We start from the raw sequence: 21,223 nt of genomic DNA on the forward strand, positions 1-21,223 counted from the left end.
CAATATTTTTTTTAGAATGTGAATTTTTCGTTTGGCACAAGTGCTGACATGTACCCCGAGGGCCTCTAACCCTGCGAAAAACAGAATTTGGTCAAAAACAAAACAATTGCGTTTTGAGCAGATTCCAAGTTTTTCAACTGAAATCCGTTAAAATCACGGTTTTGAGCTAAACACCAAGTTGTTGTTTTTTTTAAAACGACGCTATGCCGAGCGGGAAAAAATAGCGTATAAGTATGAACAAACGCGTTTATTAACGACATTGTTTTATTTTATATCTAAGGTTTCAATATTTGTTATCAGAATAATCAATGGGTTTAAAATAAATCCTCTTCAATTCTCGACGCAGCTTGATACAACACGAAAGCACAAAGACGAAAACCGCTGAAATACGAAGCGACAGCCTCGGATTCAACCTAGATAATCCCTAAAGCAACCGAACGCCGTTAACCTCGGTTGTTTTGTTCCGGTGGTTGAAGCTTTTACTGGAAAACGCAGGACAAATTCCCTCACGCGTTTTGAAAGTGTATTGCTTCTAGATGAAATGTCTTCTATAACCTGTTTCATTTCACAAATTTGCTTCATCGTTTAAACCATCAAATAACATTCAAAAGACAACTTGCAAATGATTTTTAGTGTAAAGATGCTTCATATGGACAAATATGCCATATATTATTTTGGAAAAATGCCTAATTGATATCACACAAGTTAATACAATGTTCTAAATAAGTCATTTGCAAAAATCACTTTTGTCCCATGTCATTTGTAAAATACCTTAAGTCCAAGTCAACAATTTTTGAATAAATAGCAAGTCACTAAGTCGCTGACCAAATCATTATTAGAGCAAACAATAGGTCAATTTAAATAACAAAAACACAAAATATAGCAAGTAAATTATTTTATGTGCACAAGTCAAGCTAAAGAACCCAATTTTATTAAATATTGCTCAATGAAAACGTTTATTTTAACGTTTAACCAAAGTCATTTCTCCAGCAGACATAAGTCAAGTCACGTCTTCTTGCCCAAAATACTCACGTCAAGTCAAGTCATTAAAAAACAGTAACCCAAGTGAACTTAGGTCAAGTCATTGACTTGCCTTTAGTTAAAAGGGGAAAGTGCGTGAATAAGTTTTTGAAAGTTAGAAAAAGTAACTGAAAGTGAGCATGAGGTGGATTTCAAAGATATTGCCTTCTTACAGGTGCTTGGTAGCGAAACGCTTGTTAAGCGTTTAATATGCGAGCGCTTGGTAATAAGCGGTAACTTAGTTTCGGCCTAACCTTTAAGTACTGAAGCACAATGAAACAAATAATTGAACACCACGACGGCATATTATAGAATGAGTTGTTTTCTATTACTCGGTCTTCGTTTCATCCTGATTCTGCAGCTTTGTAGGAAGTGTTCGCTGTATATTTTTTTGGGGTGTTTGACAATTAACACGGCTGGGTAGGGTTATATTGTGTTTACATCTAAGGTTTACGATGAAAGCCAAAGTCAAATTTATCAGGTGGAGGCGTTAACTCGTTCGGAACATTCTGTTTGGATAAGAAAGAGAATAGGGCCGGCGCCCCCGTTGTCTCAACTGCTGGTTAATATTTCACCTAACTTAGCGCTATACGGTTCACAAAATACAATCCATAAGTGCTCAGTGAAAAGGTAGCTTCAGTTAAGTCGATAGGTTAAGCTGAATAGTAGTATAGTACAAGATAGTGTGAAATAAGGTGTCTGTGGGTCACCCGATTAGAAAGCATTTTTAAGGGCTGTTTTTCATTGTCAATTAAGTCAATATTGCATTTTTTAAAATAATATATTTACGAACTGAACGCTAACGGGGTCTAAATGTATGACGATTGACAGGGATTATTCCAGAAAAAATTAGTTATTATGATAAATTAACTCTAATAATCTTCGAAATGTACGACCTTTCATGTCACAGCGTAAACTTTATTCTCCAGTTTTTCGTGCGAATTGACAGGTTTAGTTGCTTATACACATCTTGCCGAGCGAATTTCATCTTGAAGAGTCCTTAAGTTCAGGCACTGGAACACGACAACAATGGAACAACAAGTTGATGGTAAGCCGGCGAACTGTATAATAGTACCGTCCGGCGTATATTTATTGTTCGATACCGTCCCTTAATAACCTTGCGGCTTCCAGGAAATCTATGCGAAAAGACAATTTCCTGTACCATACTTAAATCAGTGCAACTTCATTAAGATTGAATTATTGGCTGGTGATTACCATACACCGCGTAATATCCTTTTGTTGCTTGTCGGTGGGAAAATGATATAGACCTGTGTGTTTTCAGACGTAAGTGCCACAACGCAGAGAACAGTCGTTCAGAAGTCAGTCACATCGACGAGCAGCTCGGCAAGTAAAAGCTACAACGCAAGTTACAGCGCAGGCTACAACACAGGTATTCTGATTTTACTATTTGCTTTAAAAATGTTTAACAGTAAAGCATTTGCAGTAATAGCGTTTTTTCAGTATCAAAATACTCGAGTGTACATATCATTTTTTGAGTAAAATGGAAGTTGCTGTATATTTTGTTTGTATGTAACTGTTGAACGAAAATGAATGCACGATACATTGCTTAGGAAATATTACGAGAATAACTATGAAGTGACTAACGCTTGTTACATTTTATTCGATCTTCTGTTGTATGCTATTTTACTTTAACAGAAAAGCCATCTAAACATATTCTGCTCTATATCATTAAGTCTTTACTGACACGAAACACTATATTCACGAATTCTGAAAAAACATCCGGATACGCGCTATTTGCGTTTCGGCTATAAAGTTTATTTTCGTTCATTCAGTTATAGATGTATGTAACAGGTAATATTTTTAGTAATTCAACTAGAACTGACTATCATATGAGCTGTCATCAGATCGATACTTGGGTTTAGTTGCCTTAACCCCGATTAGCGTGTAAGGTCCCAGCATATATCAGCGCACTGTTTAATAGCAATTCTACATCGTTTTTTCAACTGTTTTTTTTTATTTAGCCTGGTTGATTTCTTTTTGCTTGATCGTTTTCCAGATGTAAGCACAGTAAACCCAGTCGAAATCGTACGGCTAACCAGCAGTCGTACAGCATTTTAACCAAAAAATAATGTCATAAATGTTATTTTCGTTAGGTTTGATGCTAGTCGTTTTAAAATTAGAGTATTTTCGTAAGATAGACTATTTTAATTTTTAGCAAAAAAAGTATTGTCAAGTGACGACATTATAGGGCAGTATTTCCAAACTGTATGCCGCGGCACACTAGTTTGCCTCGAGAGACTGCCAAGTGTGTCGCGAATTTTTTGTGTAATTTCGGAAAATATATTATTTGTATTACCAATAGGCATTCAATCAAACATTTTAGACTTAAATACGCACTATCCAATACAAATTAATCATATTGATACACTACATTTAGTCTGTCGTGTGTCAAGGGCGATTGTAAAATGACTCTATTGCTGTTCTGTTAAAAGTGTGCCACGAAATATTTAAGATATTTTTAGTGTGCCACGAGCCAAAAAAGTATGGGAAACACTGCTTTAGAGGCCTTATAGTGCAGGTCAGCTCTGTCAAAAAACGATTTGTCTTTTTCGCTATTACCTAAAACCATTTTTGTCGAACCGCAATTTCTATTAGCGCTCGAGGAACGTTCTGTGGAAATACCACACACTAGAATATTTCTCATTGTAGACTACAGGATGTCATCAAAGAGCGTGCCTTCCAGTTACCAGCTACGATTCGGTAACAGGTCTAGCAGGAGCATAGGACATTCTTCCTATGGAGGATCAAGCCCGTACAGAAGTCCATATAAGAGGTGACTTTATATGGAATTCTGTCGCCGTTTTATTGGAATGCATTTAAAATGATCAATTTGTCATCATTTATCTATGTTATGTTTTTAAATTCCTGATAATGTCCACCCTCTTATTTTGTTATTTGTCCCCCCAAAACTACCCTGTAAATACAATATGTGCCCCAGGTAACCTACTTTATAACAAGTAAAAATTACAATACACCTTCAAAGCGGCTTTGGTTGTCTCGGGTAAATAGTGGGGACGCCACTTAATTAAAAATCTCTTAAATACGTTACCGCGTCCTTTTAACGTCGGCACGTAGTGCCTCGCCCCACAAGCCAACTTAAACACGCACTGGATTGTACGACATTGGCGGTTGATTTTGTTCGTAAAGCTAATTGGTGAAGTTGGCCTTCATTTACAGAATACCGACAGGGTTAAATGTTTATAATATGCACGGAAATAAAAACCTTCGAAGGTTTAAATGACAGTAAAAGGCCACGGTCTAACAGGAAAAACAACTAGAAACTTAAAACACGCACACATCTCACAACTATCATTATGGCATTTGTGCCTGTGAAGTGTGAACCAAACCAATCGTTATTATATAGTGTCAGGATTACGCCTGTTTGAGTTATACAATTTTTCCCTTATAGTCCAGTCTGTTATTAATGAACAAAATTTCACTTAGCTTAAATTAAATAAACTTTCTATTAGCACACATTGCAGTTTTGTTATTTGCGAACAAAGCATCATAAAACGCCAAAGGAGGCGTAATCCTAGTCGTTTTACATGCTAACCTAACATCCGTGGTAAACTTGTTAATTTTTTTTACAAATGTGATTTTTTAGTAACTATGGTTTATGCGTAATACACATAAATTGAATATTGCGGGTAAGATGTATCACAAATGTTTGCAAACAAAAAAGAGGGTTTGAAAAGGAGAGAAGTCACTGTTTAATCGATAGTGTTTCCAAAACATAAACCTGTTCGGTATTCAATCAATTTTCTGTAAAATTAATAATTCGAATATTCGCATATTTACAATTCAAAAGTGGGCTCTAACTAAAAAGAGATTTTATGAAGTGTATATTTTTATGAGTCTATGCTCGTTTCCCTAATTAAATCTCAAAAAATAATGTCATCGTCTCCTATTTGGTAATTTAAAACGATGCTGTCATTCGTAAGAGTTTTGATATTTACCCTTCGGTCGGGAGTTATCGGGAGTTATATGCTTCATTGAAAACTGTGTTTTCGTCATGCACCGGATTTGCGATTGCTATATCAAAATATACAGGCTGTAGTTTATACTGCTGCTACTTTTACAAGATTATCGCAAGTGATGTTCGTGATACTCTGGACTTGTACTTTTACAATTTTTGTTGCACTCAAAAAAGTTTAACCACCGTTTTTTTACGATGCGGCCTGTCGTTCGTTTTTTATCATATTGCCATTATTTTAGGCTTTTCTATGATGTAACTATGTTACCGTATTATAGCGTTCAGAAGGCGGGGTCCGTGATAAACTATCGCTTTTATACCGTTTCGCAGAGAATGAAAGGTTACCGAACCCTGCTTTGGGATACTTAATTACTACCATTGTGTAACAATTTACAAAAGTTGAGGAAATTCTTCGCACATATAAACAGAAGTACAGTAGCTGAATTTAATCCACGCGATCGTACGTAACAAACTCTATTGTCGCTGAAGATCCCAAAACAAACAGGAGCCCTAACCAAGCAAGGCATTGTGTTGACAGTGTGGAAACAACTGTAAGCCGGGTGACGGTCGGAGATGGGCTAGAACTTACCCCCAACCTTATCAGCACCCGGGCCGAGGAGAAAGCGGCACTGGGTGGCCTAAACGACCGGTTCGTAACATATATCGACAAAGTCCGCTCATTGGTGGTACAAAACAAGACCCTTGCAGCCAAGGTTGAACAGGTGGGTGGAGAACTCAATTTCAGTCGGCTACTTCCTTCATTACCCGCGACTGTTTGACTACCAAACCCTTTGCTTTTTCCTACATGCCTACGCAGGCTACTTATTACAACTGTGGACTACACAAAAGAAACCCTCCACGCTACTGCTGCTTATCAATGCCTTTCACACAGGGCGGATTTAAAAGTCTGTCCAAGCTAGTGTAGGGAATACTTAAACTTAATTTTTAAAATGACTACTTAATGAAAGGTAATTATTAGAAAGGCTAAATTGATCGTACAACTGAAGTCCGCGGACTACTGGGACACGTAGAGAAGTTTTAAGGAATACGTGCAACATATTTTAATTGAATAACCCATGAAACATTTGTTAAAAATTCATTTGACATTTAGGTATCGCTACAGATTTTTATGTTTTATTTATTATGTCCTAAAATTTAATATGTTTTTTATTTATTTTAAGAAAGCAAAATATGTCCGCCACGTGAAAAAAGTTTTACAATCAATGGTCTACTAAAACAGTGGTGAGCTGTTTGACACTGCTTGACTGGTAAAAATACAAAAGTCCTTTTGTGGACCGACAAGCAGAAATTGGAAGGCATGATTGTCTACTTAGATATAGGCTAGTCATTTCAAAACAACACTTACAAAGGTAGTATTGAATGTCATCGTAATGTGACATAAATTTCAATTTACAGCTACTACTTGGTTTTCAAAACTCATGGCGATGTTATTCTGATAAGAATCCTTTTAAAGCAGACCTAACATACCTCAAAGGCAACCGAAATTGCGCGAAGCTCAAACAATTTTTGCATTTACGCCGTTAAACTTGTGAAAAACTACAGAAAATCAAATTTAAGAGCAGCAAGTTAGGGCCTACAGACTGTGAATATGTTTACTACCGTTAGTAAATAAGGCTTATTCTATTGAATAAACTTTTTCAATATTTCGCCCAACAAGCCTTTGCCAGAGAAAACAAAAAACAGTACAGCCATATATATTTACAAAAGGTGTAATAAACATTTGTAATGTTTTTTTGCGACTTTCTCCCCGAAGAGGATGTATGTGCGCGGGCCTGCTTTTGAAAGGCTTATATTGATTCATAGTTTGCGGTTCATCAGAGCGGTACGCCTCTCATACCAGTTAAGACGCGTGTGTATTTCGCTGAACGAAGCAGTTATCTTTGTGTACTCTGTCTGGCCGGTTAACGCCCATTCGTCGAAGCACAATGCCATAGACCTATATTTGTCCTTTGTCAGATTGTATACTTGATTAATTGACAACATGAAAAAGCCGGCGGTGGCATTGTGGGGCACGAGTTTAATAGTTGAAGCTTCTGACTCTCGTTTTAAGGTTGCTTGAAGGTTGCGTGCGTATAACTCGTTAGCCAACCACAATACCTCTGGTGATTATTAATTGTATTATCTGATGTTCTTGAACTCTTCTTTCCGCCCTAGGGTAACCCAGATAAACGCGGTTTAACCCTCAATTTAACTCTTAAAGGTAGCGAAAAATAGCTACAGGAACTGGTGTTCGGAGACACGTCGGGTCGCCAGTTGTGGGGCACGAGATTAATTGTATTTCGTGCACAACAAAAATAAAATCGAGATTCACAAGTTAGCGCGTTGATTTCAACTATTGAGCTCCAAGCACAAAAAAATAAGCTCTTTTAAAATTTATCAACAGATCTTGCGATCGGCGTTTCAACTTAAATTCGTACACAAAAAAAAGTATTTACGGACCTTTCGGTCGGCATATAACTTATATAGTTGTTTTGTTTTTTTTTAAAAGCATTTTCACCTGGTTAACACGGCAGAATCAATTGTCAAAAACATGTTCAACGGCAATTGCGTTCTCCATGATTCCGCGTGGTGATTTGTCCTCCATCGGCGGCGCTTTCTTTAGCTTGCACCGTACTTCATCAATGGGGTTCCGTTTTTCAAGCAAATGCTTTGTTGATGCTATGGAGCGTCTCGTGACGTATTTTTCGACGAGATCAGTTCCTCCAAAAGCTAGCTCCTTGCAGGTCGCAATCATGACAGCAAGTGCAAAACAAAGTTTGTTATGGTCCAAGACTTCGTTTGTCCAACCAAAGGTTTTGTCCTTAAGTTGATGACAACGAGCGTTGGGATGGTAGTCGTGGCGGATGATACCAGGACGTAGTTTTTCTGACAATTCTTAACCTTATTCGAACAGGTTTTAAGAAAATTGCCCAGAAACAACTCGTTCAAGGTACTGCGAGAATAACCAAACGGCCAAATCGCAAAACAGATGTTCTTGAACTCTTCTTTCCGCCCTAGGGTAACCCAGATAAACGCGGTTTAACCCTCAATTTAACTCTTAAAGGTAGCGAAAAATAGCTACAGGAACTGGTGTTCGGAGACACGTCGGGTCGCCAGTTGTGGGGCACGAGATTAATTGTTTAGTTGAAGTTTCTGACTCTCGTTTTAAGGTTGCTTGAAGGTTGCGTGCGTATAACTCGTTTGCCAACCACAATGCTTCTGGTGATTATTAATTGTATTATCTGATAAGCGAACACCCAGTTGAAACTATAGAAGGCGGACAATCAACACTAGCACAGCGCTGTCAACCGCACAACACGTTAACTGAGAAGTGGTCCTGTTGACGAGCGGATAGCGGCCTTAACTAGCCACAGACAATCGAACTGCTGACCGCCGAGATAATCGCGGAACAGCACATTTAGCATTTACACTTTGGTGCGAGTAGACAATAAATCTGGGGCATAAGCCGTTACAGCGTAAATTGCACACTAAACACAAAATCTCTTAGTCGGTAAATAGCCGTGCGCTGCAGCATAGTCGTTCGAAATAGTCAATCATTGATTTTACACCTCGTTGTAGACGCTGCAAAGCAGTAAAACACCTATGATTGCCCAACCACGTTTGACCATTTTTTGCCAATATGGGTATCATCTCAATTCGCGCTTACGCTTAAAATATATGTTATTACGTCTAAAAGCAAGTAAGGTAAAAATAATTGACAAACTCACTTTTATCTCTTGTACGATAAAATTTTGTGGACAGTTGTCATTAACATGTTTTGTTTAAACACATACAGTTACGGTTAATCTTCTTTCAATTAACAAATACGTTTTGTTTTGCAGACATAAACTTGTTTATATCTGCCTAGATGTGTAGATGTATTTTCGGCTAATTGAACGTGTTTGAACCCTTCCTGATGCTTTGGGATCGTTAGCATATATCCTGACTGTCATTAAATTAACTCTTAAAAAATGGCAGCATAGCATAAACTTATGTATCCTCATTCCTCAACTATTCATGTGTCGAAAAGAGGGCGTATGTGTCGAACTCCTAAAACCTCTCACAAACGAAATCACATATATTTTCTGCTACGCCGGTACGGCCGATTACAAAAGTTAAGCTAAGATCAATAGTTACATTTATGCAAAGTTTGTTTTAAAGTTTATGTAAAATTGTTTTTAAGACGAAAATCATATTTAAAAAATAAACCCGATAATTTGGCAAATTTTTTGCATGGCTTAATTTATTTTGGGGTTTAGTTTCTTCGGGTGCGCAAGGTTTTTTGTTTTAAGATAATGAAAATCACTTTATATAATATGCGTACTACAGAAGTTTCAGGTAGGCCGCGGAACACCTATAGTATGGCATTCATCACACTGTTAGCACTGACTGATTAACCAGCCTTCTGCTTGTGGCTGGTGAACGGCTCGTTGATTGATGATTCTAAATTCTCTACTTATATTTGATCAAATACAGCTTGAGGCCAGTCGTACAGCTCCCAGTCGTGCTGGCGATCTTTACGAGGCACAGCTTCACAAACTTCAGGCTGCCATCGAGAAAGTTCTTCTTGAGAAGACGCAGTTGGAAATCGACTTGGAGAGTTGCCTGAGAGACCTTGATGACCTAAAGAAACGGTACATGGCATATTTGAACACGTTTCTGTCGCCTAACTACGTAAAAATAATAAGCGTTATGTACGATTTGTGGTTTGAGGCCACAAAGAACACGACACATACCCATTATATGGAAATTATTTGCTTACTGCTTATAGTACAATATGAAATATTTTATCACGTACAATATAAGAAAAGTCCACAACATACGATTAAGCTCGGGGTCCAACAGAGCTTAACACCGGGAGGTAAAGCTTCAAGAGCTCTTTAAAATAAATCTCCATATAATCAGACATTTTGCTTGTATGTCGAGAGGCCGACATTGCGCAATAACTATTGAACTATATAAGCTAAGACTCTTCAAGGCGACCATTAGGATATTAATTAAACTACAGAACGAACTTAACATTGTGCGAATATTTTGCACTGTGTGATACCTATCTTTCGTCATATTTTTCTCTCACGATGAAAATATAAACGTGTAATATATTTTTGTACCAGGCTCGATCGTGAGATAGATGATCGCGTGGAGGCAGAGAACGAGTCGCGATCTCTGCGTAAAGATGTCGACATGGCCACTCTTAGCAGGGTCGAGCTCGAATCCAAAGTGGAGACATTGCGTGAGGAACTGGAGTTGATTCGTCGCTCGGCTGACGAGGTGCGTGAAACAGAGCATATACCTGTGACACAAGTATTGCTACATAACTCGCATGACCGCCTCTAGTACTGCGAACAGATCACATAACCAACAAGCATTGCTATCACAGTTGGCCTTAGTTAGGTCCTTGTAATTAATATATCCATAGCTTATTGATACACTTAAAATTGTATCACAGACAGCTGGGAAATGATAATATTGTTTCAGGAAATTTACACCCTACCTCCTAATTTGTTGTGCTGCCTTATACATTTCAATTTAATTAGCTTTTTTTTACAGCATACATAGATATCACAGTTAGGCTTATAGTTAGGCCGTGTGCTCAAATCAATTCCTTTTTGATACACTCAAAATTGTATCACAGACAGTTTGGAAATGATACAAATGTTTTAGCCAATTTAAATTCCATCTCCTGAATTATTGTGCTGCCTTAAACATTTGAATTAAATTAGCTACTCTTTTGCAGTATACATAAATATATCTTCCAGTGCACTAAACAAGTTTAGTTCATGCTGGAGTGTTTTATTGTCAGGCGCATAAAATTTTGTTATAAACATTTGTGTTTTGCAGTATACAAAATATATTTTTCCATTGCACTAAACAAGTTTAGTTTACGCTATAACGTATTATTATTAAGAAATGTCAGGCGCATACAAATTCCATCTACATTTGATGAAGATTGCTTTGTGTAATAGGATTTTTTTTCATGAAGGACATCGGCGTACTGACAGCTCAGATCGAGGCGATGGGTACAGTCGGGGGCGATGTGGTTGTGGACGGTTCTACGACTGACTTGTCGGAATCGCTTCGTGATATCAGAGGTGCTTACGAGAAGCTCACGCAAAACAACAAGGTTGAAGTCGAGCAATTCTACAAAGTAAAGGTTCGTCTGAACGTCGTTGAAGTAACAATGCTGTAAAGTTTAAAGTATGCCTTAAAAAACGGTGTGTAAGAAGAAGTCCAACTTACTATTTTTTACAAGTTATTAACAATAACGTTTTACTTCTGACATAAATGCGTTTTTTAAATAATTATAATTTTAAATTTTCTGTTAATAATATTTTTGAAACACAAAAATAAAATCATTTAAGATTGTATAGTTTTGTACATTTTAAGATTGTATATCTCAAATCATTTAAGATTGTATATCAATAAAAAATATTCACTATGCTTAAATGGTGCCTAAACGTCTTTTCGCGCGAATATACGTTCACAGATCAGCGAACTCAATGCTCAGTTGAAAGAGGAGAATAACAACCAAAAGGCTTCCAAAAACGAAATCAACGAAGCAAGACGACAAATTCAAACCATCACTGTTGAGATTGAAAGTCTTCGAAGTTCGGTAAGCGCTCTCGGCAACTTATTAAAGCCCCCTTTTATCCGTCGTTTCGTCGCACAGTGTGGGGTCTGTGGTTATTATTGTGCGTTAGTGAGGCAATGAATGTTCTATTTCCAGAACTCCGCACTGGAAAGCCAATTGGAAGAGGTCGAAAGCTGTTACGCCAAAGATTTGGAAAACGCTCATCAAAAGATTGAGGTAGTCCAATCATTCTGAATAAAAACTATATAAACTGGTAACAGAGTTTGCATTAATTATTCTTTCACCTAATGCAGTGGTTCTTAAACTTTTTGAGACACGCCCCCCTTTTACAATTTTAATAAAACTCGCGCCCAACCTTGTTTTAAAATCAAAAAAATATTAAGCAGAACAGCAATTTATTTCCAGGTAATGCATTAATGCGAAGGATGTAACTTTTTTTTGGATGTCAAATGTTCAATTCGAGGATTAGAAGCAAGGAAATATTACTACGCTTAATGTTTAGTCTAAATTCGTACAAAGTTTGTCAATTTCTTGCGCCCCCCTTATGAACCTCACACGCCCCCCAAGAGGGGCGCGCCCCCCAGTTTAAGAACCACTGACCTAATGCAAAGGTCATCACTCCAATTGGAAAAAATTAACACCGTTGATTGTGGACTTTGCTTCCTCCAAGTCATCGTTTTTTTGTTGTTCTTCTATAGATATTTCTTTAATAGTTGTTTGTTCGGGATGCCTTTCGATAAAGAACAAATTAAATCTACCAGTTATCCCTCAATCATGATTAAAATGCATTGTAATTCTTGAAGAAAAAATCCGATTTGTTCCATAAGAATCAACTAAAAACGTTCTGCAATCTAGAAAATTAACTCTATACCACAGGCATTGGAAGAGGAACTTGATGTGTCGAGGGACAGGGCGGCTCGTCAACTTGTGGATTACAACGAGCTCCTTAATCTTAAGCTTTCACTCGACTTAGAAATTCAGACATACCGAAAGCTGTTGGACGGGGAAGAGGACAGGTTGAAGCATATACAATCAAGCTAAATTTAGATTGCGTTTAACTTTGTATTAAAATTTGTATTTAACTTTGTATTAAAATTTTTGATTGTTAATGCTGTTTTTTTGTCAAATAATGTAATACTATTGTTTAACTATTTAAAAAAATCTGTTCAAAAAATAAGCGACGTGTTCTAAGTAGAATTAAAAAAATATGCTTAAAGCTTTAAAACACTGTATATGTGTGTTATGATTTAATATTACATTGCATATACATTCTGTGTAATTTAAAATTTTAATTTCGAAATGTATACCTATATGGGTATTGTATAAGTCGTTTGCTTGGCAATACACTATTTTCTGACACCCATTATTTTTACAGAATAAACGCTCACTCATTCACTTCTGGTTCTTACGAACAACGAAATGAAAATGGCGGCGGGGGACTCACCGTGATCGAGAAAAGAGTTGTGACTGGTAAGGCGCGCTCGAATTCCATAACCTCGCTTCAATCGTCTGACGACGGTGACGTTAAGTCGACTTTCGCCAATTACGGAATGCCCAATCAATTTTACACGTTAGTACCTAAGCTTGATAGCGCAAACCGGCAGGGCTCGGCCGCCTCCAGTGGTCGCGGGGCCAGACAAGTTTTTTCGTGGTCGTTCGACGATCTTCAAAATGAGCCTTGTTCAGAGGGCGACGATTTGACGCTGGACGATCAAACAGTAGAAATGCTTGGCCAAGTAGTTAACGAGGCGTCGATTGACAAATGCGAGCTTGTTTGGAGCGACGAAGCACAGGAAGACCAACTACTTGGCTCCAACGATGCAACCCTTCCACCACCGCAGCTTAACGATCAGGGTGATCCATTCACCTAGCGAAAACTCGCGCTTGACAAATTAAACGAATCAAATTGAAAATAATTAATTTAATTTTCACTACTTTTGCGTAGACATAAGCTTCTCGTGATTTATTACCGGTCAACCGCTTTAGTGAGACCAATGTGCCAATCATATACATAAAGTGTCAATCACCGTGCCTGTCTGTTCTAGTTCCTTAGCCATTATTATGTATCGTGCCAAACGATATTTATCGGGACGCATTATTGTTCCTTTCATACTTCGCGCTTTTATATCAATATGATCAAATTGCTGTAATCGTAGTAATGTAATTGTATACGTTGTACTGACCCCTAGTTCCAATTGGAGATATTAAAATGCAGTATACAACACAGCTTAAATGTAGTTTGTTTACAACTCTTTTGTTCCTAAGGGACGAATGAAGAACCAACAAATATATAGAAATAGGTGAAAAACCCGGCGCCATTTATGTAGATTGTTAATTTCTTACTTGCAGTTCAGACAAAGACCGTCACGAAAGAAGAATCGTCCTCGTCGTCATCTTCTTCTTCTACTTCCAGCGAATCAGAGAGCGAAATCTAAGCTTTAACACAGCAGAAGCGTTCAACAAATACGCCTGCCCTATCTAACCATGTATAGTCAACAATAGCTGTAAATAGATAGCTCCATATCACTTTCAACCATGGGTATTGAAGAGAAAATTAGGTATTATAAACAAAATTTTACATTTTAAAGATCATTGCTTATTTTCGCTGCCATTTCATTGTCACTTTTGTAAAACCTAAATTTTCATCATAACATTAATGCCTTTGTTGTTCGTTTTGGTATACCACTAATGGCTTTAATAAACTAAAGTATATCCTTTAATGAAATATACCTTCATGTGTCTTTACAATTTAAAAAAAGTTGCCAACAGTCTGAGACAACGTACACGATATTTACATAAAGAAATCGTAGAAAATACAAAAATAAAAATACCAAGTCACAAAAAAAACATTGACAAACGGATAGCCCTTTCATCAGGTAACATTTTTTCACAGTCTAAAAAGGGGCAGACCAAAGTTCCAAAAGCTACAAACAAAGTTAAAGTTCACAGTGTGCGTAAACAGCTTTGTGTGTGGGCTAAACCTTAATGCCGTAACATTAAAAGCAGTCATTAAAGTTTAATTTTGGAACAAGATTCAAACCTCGCACCCTGCGGATTATCGCTCATCAATAAAGTCGCGTATGTCAATTTGTGCTTGGTGAACCTGTAACTTTTACGCCAACAACGAATAAATTATTCATGACATGTTGAATGGACGCTGGGGTTTACAATATAAAAATTGCCAGGATAAGGTGACAAGCCTAAACCCAATGATCTGCAAAATTTTGAGTTTTTATCACTTTAATTCTTTTGAGCGCCATTTTGAAATCTAGCTAAACTCATGCGAGCAGGATTTATTTGAATGCAGCTGTAAACAAAGTTAAGACAGAAAAAAAAACAATGTCAGTCTGAGGCGCAATACGTCTGCCTCTTGCAAAGGGACGACTTTAGTTCAAAATTAAAATATATGAAACTTTTTTGAGGGAATAATTGGATCAAATGTGGAATATATGAGCATTCAGATGACGAATGCAAACACCACAAATATAGTATATTATGCAGGAAACCCGTATTTGGGTTAAATACATTAAAAAAATTGCATAACCCAGATGGCCTATTACTTTTGTAATTGTTTAACATTTAGATCTATGGCAGTCTGGCAGGAATAATTTAAGGAGTCACTCAGTATGTTTACTATTAAGTGCATTTCGTTAGCAAAATTTTGCATAACAAACATATATCTTGCTTTCCAACCGCTCATTTTATGGTAGTTTCGTTTTACGACTCATATGCACTGCAAGGTGGACAATTTAGCAGAAACGTGCAAATTACTTCGGAACATCTTTGTTATAATACAAGATCCCATAACCATTTCACTTTTATCAGCGAATTTTAGACTATATTTTATTATTTATTAAAAGGGGAATAGCATAGGATAAAATATGTCCACCCATGGTTTATGATAGTGTGTTGTATAACACCCATATAAGTTGATTGCTGTATGTCTAGCCGTTTTGCTTACAGGATTGCACGAAATTAAGCTATAAAGTCAAAGCCGGGCACGGGACAAGGAGTGGGTTACTTTAGGCTAGAGTTAAAATCAGGGCTCGGGTGCGGCTCGACTTTAGGTAACTTTCCGCTCGGTGGTGGTTGACTATTTTACGCATATTAGGCCATATACTTTTATATATCTGGTAGAAAAGTACAATTAACAATTGTGTCAGGTATACCCAACATATCTAGATTAATCTGTATACGTAATTAGCAAAGGTTTGTCAACTTCCGGTGTAGGCATTTTAAAGTGATCGTGTACGTGCGGTTTATATTTTTTTAACTATTTATTTTGAGCCTTTTTCTGCAATCAAAACCGAAATTCTATAACATTTTTGCCCTTCATTTTTTTTCGCGCAGTGTAATCACAGATTTATGTTAAAAATAGCCACCCAAAATAATCGTTACAACACAGCAAAAGTTATTGCCGCAAGACGTCGCTGTACCATTATATTATCATATTAGATTTTGTTCAGAAAAGTTGTGTACAAAGCTTGTAATGTTGTGGCTGTAGCAAAAGGCCTTTCTACTGTATAGGTCTTTTATTCCTGTAATGTCTCTTCTACATCTTTCTGAAGCGATTGGTTTTATTTTATTATTATTAATGTAAGCAGACCTGACTTTTCTTTTGGACGGAGACGAGTCGTAATAACGTTGTTTAAACCTTAATTGAATATAGAGGTGGTTACTTGTCGTTGGGTTATTTGCAAACTTGCCAGAACCACAGTGTTAAACTCTATTCACCAGCATTTTTTTTAGTTTATCAGAAACAATTTATAGCAGTGATTCCCAACTTTTTTGGCTTGCGGCGCACTAACAACTTCTTTACTATTTTGAGGCACAGTTTTAACAGAACAACAATAGAGTAATTATACAATCGCCCTTAACACACGACAAACAATATAAAAATGTCCCAAACTTATTAATTTGAAATGAATAGTGCGTATTTAAGTCTAAAATGCTTGCGTGTATGACTATTTGTAGTACAAATACTCTCTTCTCTCTACGAAATTACAAGACACACTATAGTGTGGCGCGGCACACAGTTTGGGAATTACTGATTTAAGGCCTCAATGGGGAGAAGTAGAACATGCCTGGTACAATTATGCGATATTGGTCTCCATGTTGAATGTAAGTTAGGATATACAATTTTACTTTCACGTTTTAAGGGAAAACCTTTTCACACTGAAATGCAAATGTAACAATTCTGAATGAGGTGTTCTCGATAAAACAAAAGGAACAGCAAAATAAATGGATTGTGTCCGTTTGTTTAGCCAATTGTGGAAGGCAGTAAAACAAACTGTACAAGTTACAATAAAACATGTCTATATGGTGTCATAATAGGGAGCCAACATGAACTAATTTGTGCAACTTTCGAAGTAATTCTTCTTGCTTGACTTAAAAAATGTCACGATTGCTCTTCTATTTCTTAACATAAAAACTTATAGCAGTCGACCGATATATGGCCCAATCTCATATAATGAAGAAGATAAGTAACAATATTACTGATTGAAATCTGGCATTAACACACTGCAAGTTGTTATTTTTTCGCTTCGGTGCTAGTCTATACTATATAGCAGCGTTTCTTAACCGGTTCGCCGTGGAAGGTGTCCAGGTGCGCCGCGAGGAAATAACAAAATTCTATATTATGTTTAGATTTAGCGACTGAAAGTGGATTTCAGCAATGGGACCAAAATTAGAATAACATAACGTGGGAATAAAATACAGTTTGAAATAAGATTACATATAGGACTAATGCCCAATAGTCGTAACAACGTATAATTTGAAATAAAAGCTAAATCACCAGATTGAGGAATATACAACACTTTACCTAACCCCAAACCCTGCACCTAATTTCATCACTAAGCCTTCCAAGAATTGTAACCCTAACTCAACTTCTAAATCCAAATAGAGGCAAACAATCCGGTGCTAAAACAGCGGCGCCACAACGGCGAGTTTTAAACTAGAGCGCCCAAACATCAAAACTAAACCGGCTGATGTCAAAAACGTGTTCCCCAACCCATAAACGCCAAAGTATTAAAATCCCAGGGCATTTGTTGAGCCAGTACAAAATGCTTACTCACCAGTCATCACCAACATAACGTTACAGTTTTCGGAAAACCTATTTTGCGATTCCTTGCATTATCTTTAAAACAAGACGTAATGTCTCTTGTAATTTCGTCGAGATAAATTGTTCTTAAAACGCGTTTTAAGGTTCGAGGTTATTGTGACAATGTACACCTCTAATAAAAAAGTGGCCTACGCGCTGTCTGTTCCTAAAAATAAACTTTCCTCGATACAGGATTATTTAGTCTCAGTATGCAATTTCAAACCAATCCTGTAGACAAAATTGTAGAAGATAGCAGTGGTTTTGAAGTTATTGTCCGCCATGGAATTTTTGGGCTATAAGGGTAAGAAAAATTGGAGTCATTTTTAATTAAATAACAAGTGCGAGAGATTCAGCGTTATTAAACAACTATCCATTTGAGTGCCAAACGTCTTAGCGTATTATAACATTAGGAATTGACGTTCACTAATGCGAGTTGGTATATCGCGATTTTAGCGCTTGGTTTATTTATAGTTGCGAACGAACACTTTCGCAGATGGCTTTTCTCCCGATGTAATTCAGGAAAGCTTCGCACACTGCTAGTAAACTTAAACTGTTTTACTGGCGGCGTATGTATATTGCACTATCGTTATCCTTGTGTTCACAAAAGTGAATATACAAACTAATTGCACACCAGACTTGTTCAAATTCTAGGGCCTCCTGAAGCCCTGCAAGAAATCCAGGGCTTCCAAAAACGCTCTGCATGCCCACCCAACCCCATATCCTGTCCCTACAGTTTCAGGCGTAATTTTGTCCGTTTAGGCCTTATTCCGTTTAAATAGGTTCTCATTGATATATATTATAACAATAATATTTACATTTCAATATTGCATTATATTATTGTCAATTTGAACTACTAAAGGACGAAAGGCGCAAATTTGTATTGAATTAGTTTAAAACATTATACGCCTTAAGTAAATTAATCAGTAGTAATTGATATAGGCATTTCTTTTAAATATAAATATATAGAAACTCGGTTAAAAAGCATTAAAAAATAAAATTGTACGAGTATTTAAAGATGAATATGGCAAACAGTTTTGTTTTTCTGGAAACTTGCGACTTCTGTTCATTCTTGCACGTCATTACCAGAGAACACTACGCAAATATCAATGCGGTGATTACGACAGGTCGAGAACACATATTGAAAATGGCCAATCAAGCACAGTTCCGTCTACTGTTTCGTCACGAGTCGATTTGCTACGCAAATATTAAGGAAAATATACTATAGAAGACAAATTTTCTCCTTTGTCATCGTGCGCATTCGAGAGTGGTTGCGAAATCGGCTCCCATTTTTCTCGAAATCTCTGCCCAAGAATGGCAGCAGATGCGTTACGAGATTGCAGATGCCAAGACATCAGAGAAAAATCGATAGAAATCCGTTCGGGTAATTGTGTAATGATAAGAGAGCCTTATAGGTAGGCAATGGATCGACGAGACAAGCGCTTTTGATACAGGTATACCATGCTTGACAGGGGCATCCGGCAAACGGGCCACTGTTGTGCACTCAAGTGGGCCCCATTTCATGAAGCCCTATTTACGCAGGGCACACTATACCCAGCCCCACCTCGTCACGCGAAAGAGCCCCGATGACGCCTTATATTCACTACATTGTGTACACAAACGCCGCCAAATATTAACGCCAGTCACAGACAGATTTAAGAATTTCGTCGACATATGGGGAACGCGAGATTTCCGGGTAACAAATTGCGCCATGTTTTCGTCAGCGAATTGACATACACCGCAATGCAGGCGTATATAAATCGCACTTGCCATCCTTAATCACATTAACAGTTTCGCTTCAGCCGCTTAAAAGTGTCGGCCCGCAAATTGAGCGATTTATATGGGCCACGAGGGTCCCCTGGGACGCTGCTCAGAAACGATAGGGGCAGTAAATTCGTGAACCTGGCAGGCGCTTCTTTGTTCCTTTTACCTTTAAACGCGACCCAATGACGCAAATGAAATGCAATTTAGCAGTTTTTTGAAGGTTTGTTTGGCTTTCTCAATATGCGCGAAATCTAACGCAGGCGTTTTAGAAATTAATTTGCTGCACGTTGTTCCACGTTATTTAATTTGCTGCACGTTGTTCCACGTTATTTATACGAAACCTTATTTTTCTCGTTCAGAACTAGTACACGTCTTGTCAACTTGTTTTCCCGAAATTTTAAAGTAAAGGTCTTAATATGTTTGGTAAACTTGTGCAAACCGTTTGCTTTTTGTTACTTTCTTCAATCGCCACACAAGCTGCAATCCTGGGTAACAGGTAGGAAGCATTTTGTTATTTCAAATTTAATTAAAAATTATCATGAACTAACAAGTTATGATTTTCTATTTATATTCGATTAAATATCTATTATTTTATATATTCTTTACGGAGATAAAAGTTATGTTCGTATTTTCTCCCAGTGGATTGTCCAACGCAGGAAAGTAATTTTAACATCATGGCCAACGATAACAAAAATACTACATTAATGTTTTGGTAGTTTTAAAATGTTATTTCAAATAATGTATTAGTTTGCTAAAGTTGTAAGGTTTCCTATTATTGTTATAAAGTTAATTTTATTTTTTTTATTAATTTTTTTTTATTTTTTTCGAAAGCTGCACCTAAGAAACGAAGTGTCGGGTTTTACAAATTCGATCAACTATTAAGCTATTTAAAAGTTTCGATCTTGTTCGAGAATTGCATGTTAAACCATTTTTGCACGAAAACCGTATACGATAAGACGCGCAGCGCAAACCAAACAATTCTTTTTTGTACAAAGAATATCCGCTTCGAATTTGAATGAAAATGGCGCAATTGACACAGTGGCTACAAATGGCGGAAGTGAGTGGAGGACAAATGAAGATCTCACAGCAAACAGCCGACAAACGTCGAGCCGAGACGCCTTGGAAAACCTTATTTCGCAGCTCAAGTCGAAACTCGAAAGCAAATATTTTCTACCTGTGAAATCTCAAAACCCCATTTCTAGCGCCGCTGGTGAACAATATCATGCAGCTGACAAGCGATCTCCCGGTGAAGTTCAATTTACAAGTCAGATGGCAAAGTTGCAGGACAAACAAGCCACCTTGAACTTTATGATGGCTTTGTCTGGGAGGTAAGGCATTGCCGAATAAAATATATCAAATGATTTAAAAAATGTTGTAACCTGTAGTGAGTTGTACAAGGTCGGAGTACATTTAGTTTTTTATTAAATTTTCATAGTATTTTTGCACAACCTTGAAATAGGAATGTTTGTCATGTTTAATTCATTACAAAAAAACGACGTAAAGACAGTTGGGTTTATCTATAACTATAGCCTCGTTATCTAAGGATAGATGGGATAAGTTTAGATTTCATTTTTGCTCATTGCATTCTTACAGTTGACGTACTAAATCACAGAGAGTATAGCAGTCATTTTGTTGTTAAATTGGCACATAGACGCGTCAGCTGAAGTCTGTTTACGTCAAGAAGCAATAAACCTGTTCAAGACCGCTGTTAAAGCGCCAGGCCTTTTAGCTTTTCTCAACAATAAACTGCATCACG

At 37.2% G+C, this 21,223-nt stretch overlaps 1 protein-coding gene across 1 annotated transcript; it reads left to right on the forward strand.

Annotated features, from left to right (window-relative positions):
- Positions 1-1,914: 1,914 nt before the first annotated feature.
- On the forward strand, positions 1,915-14,717 carry LOC146132902 (glial fibrillary acidic protein-like). The gene is made up of 12 exons (XM_083396543.1): positions 1,915-2,068; positions 2,303-2,410; positions 3,691-3,814; positions 5,553-5,736; positions 9,491-9,648; positions 10,129-10,285; positions 10,998-11,168; positions 11,502-11,627; positions 11,742-11,822; positions 12,483-12,622; positions 12,982-13,076; positions 13,956-14,717. Exons 1-12 carry the CDS (start codon positions 2,050-2,052, stop codon positions 14,039-14,041), a joined length of 1,449 nt encoding a protein of 482 aa, XP_083252669.1. The 5' UTR covers positions 1,915-2,049; the 3' UTR covers positions 14,042-14,717.
- Positions 14,718-21,223: the final 6,506 nt, after the last annotated feature.

Source organism: Ascidiella aspersa, chromosome 9 (assembly GCF_963924565.1).
Source record: "Ascidiella aspersa chromosome 9, kaAscAspe10.2, whole genome shotgun sequence".
NCBI classification, from domain to species: Eukaryota; Metazoa; Chordata; class Ascidiacea; order Phlebobranchia; family Ascidiidae; genus Ascidiella; species Ascidiella aspersa.

Bases quoted from the DNA above. Each gene is read 5' to 3' on its own strand.
- LOC146132902 (XM_083396543.1), top strand. The intron at 12,623-12,981 runs GTTGAAGCATAT...TTATTTTTACAG, and splicing joins TTGGACGGGGAAGAGGACAG to AATAAACGCTCACTCATTCA. The intron at 13,077-13,955 runs GTAAGGCGCGCT...TCTTACTTGCAG, and splicing joins CGAGAAAAGAGTTGTGACTG to TTCAGACAAAGACCGTCACG.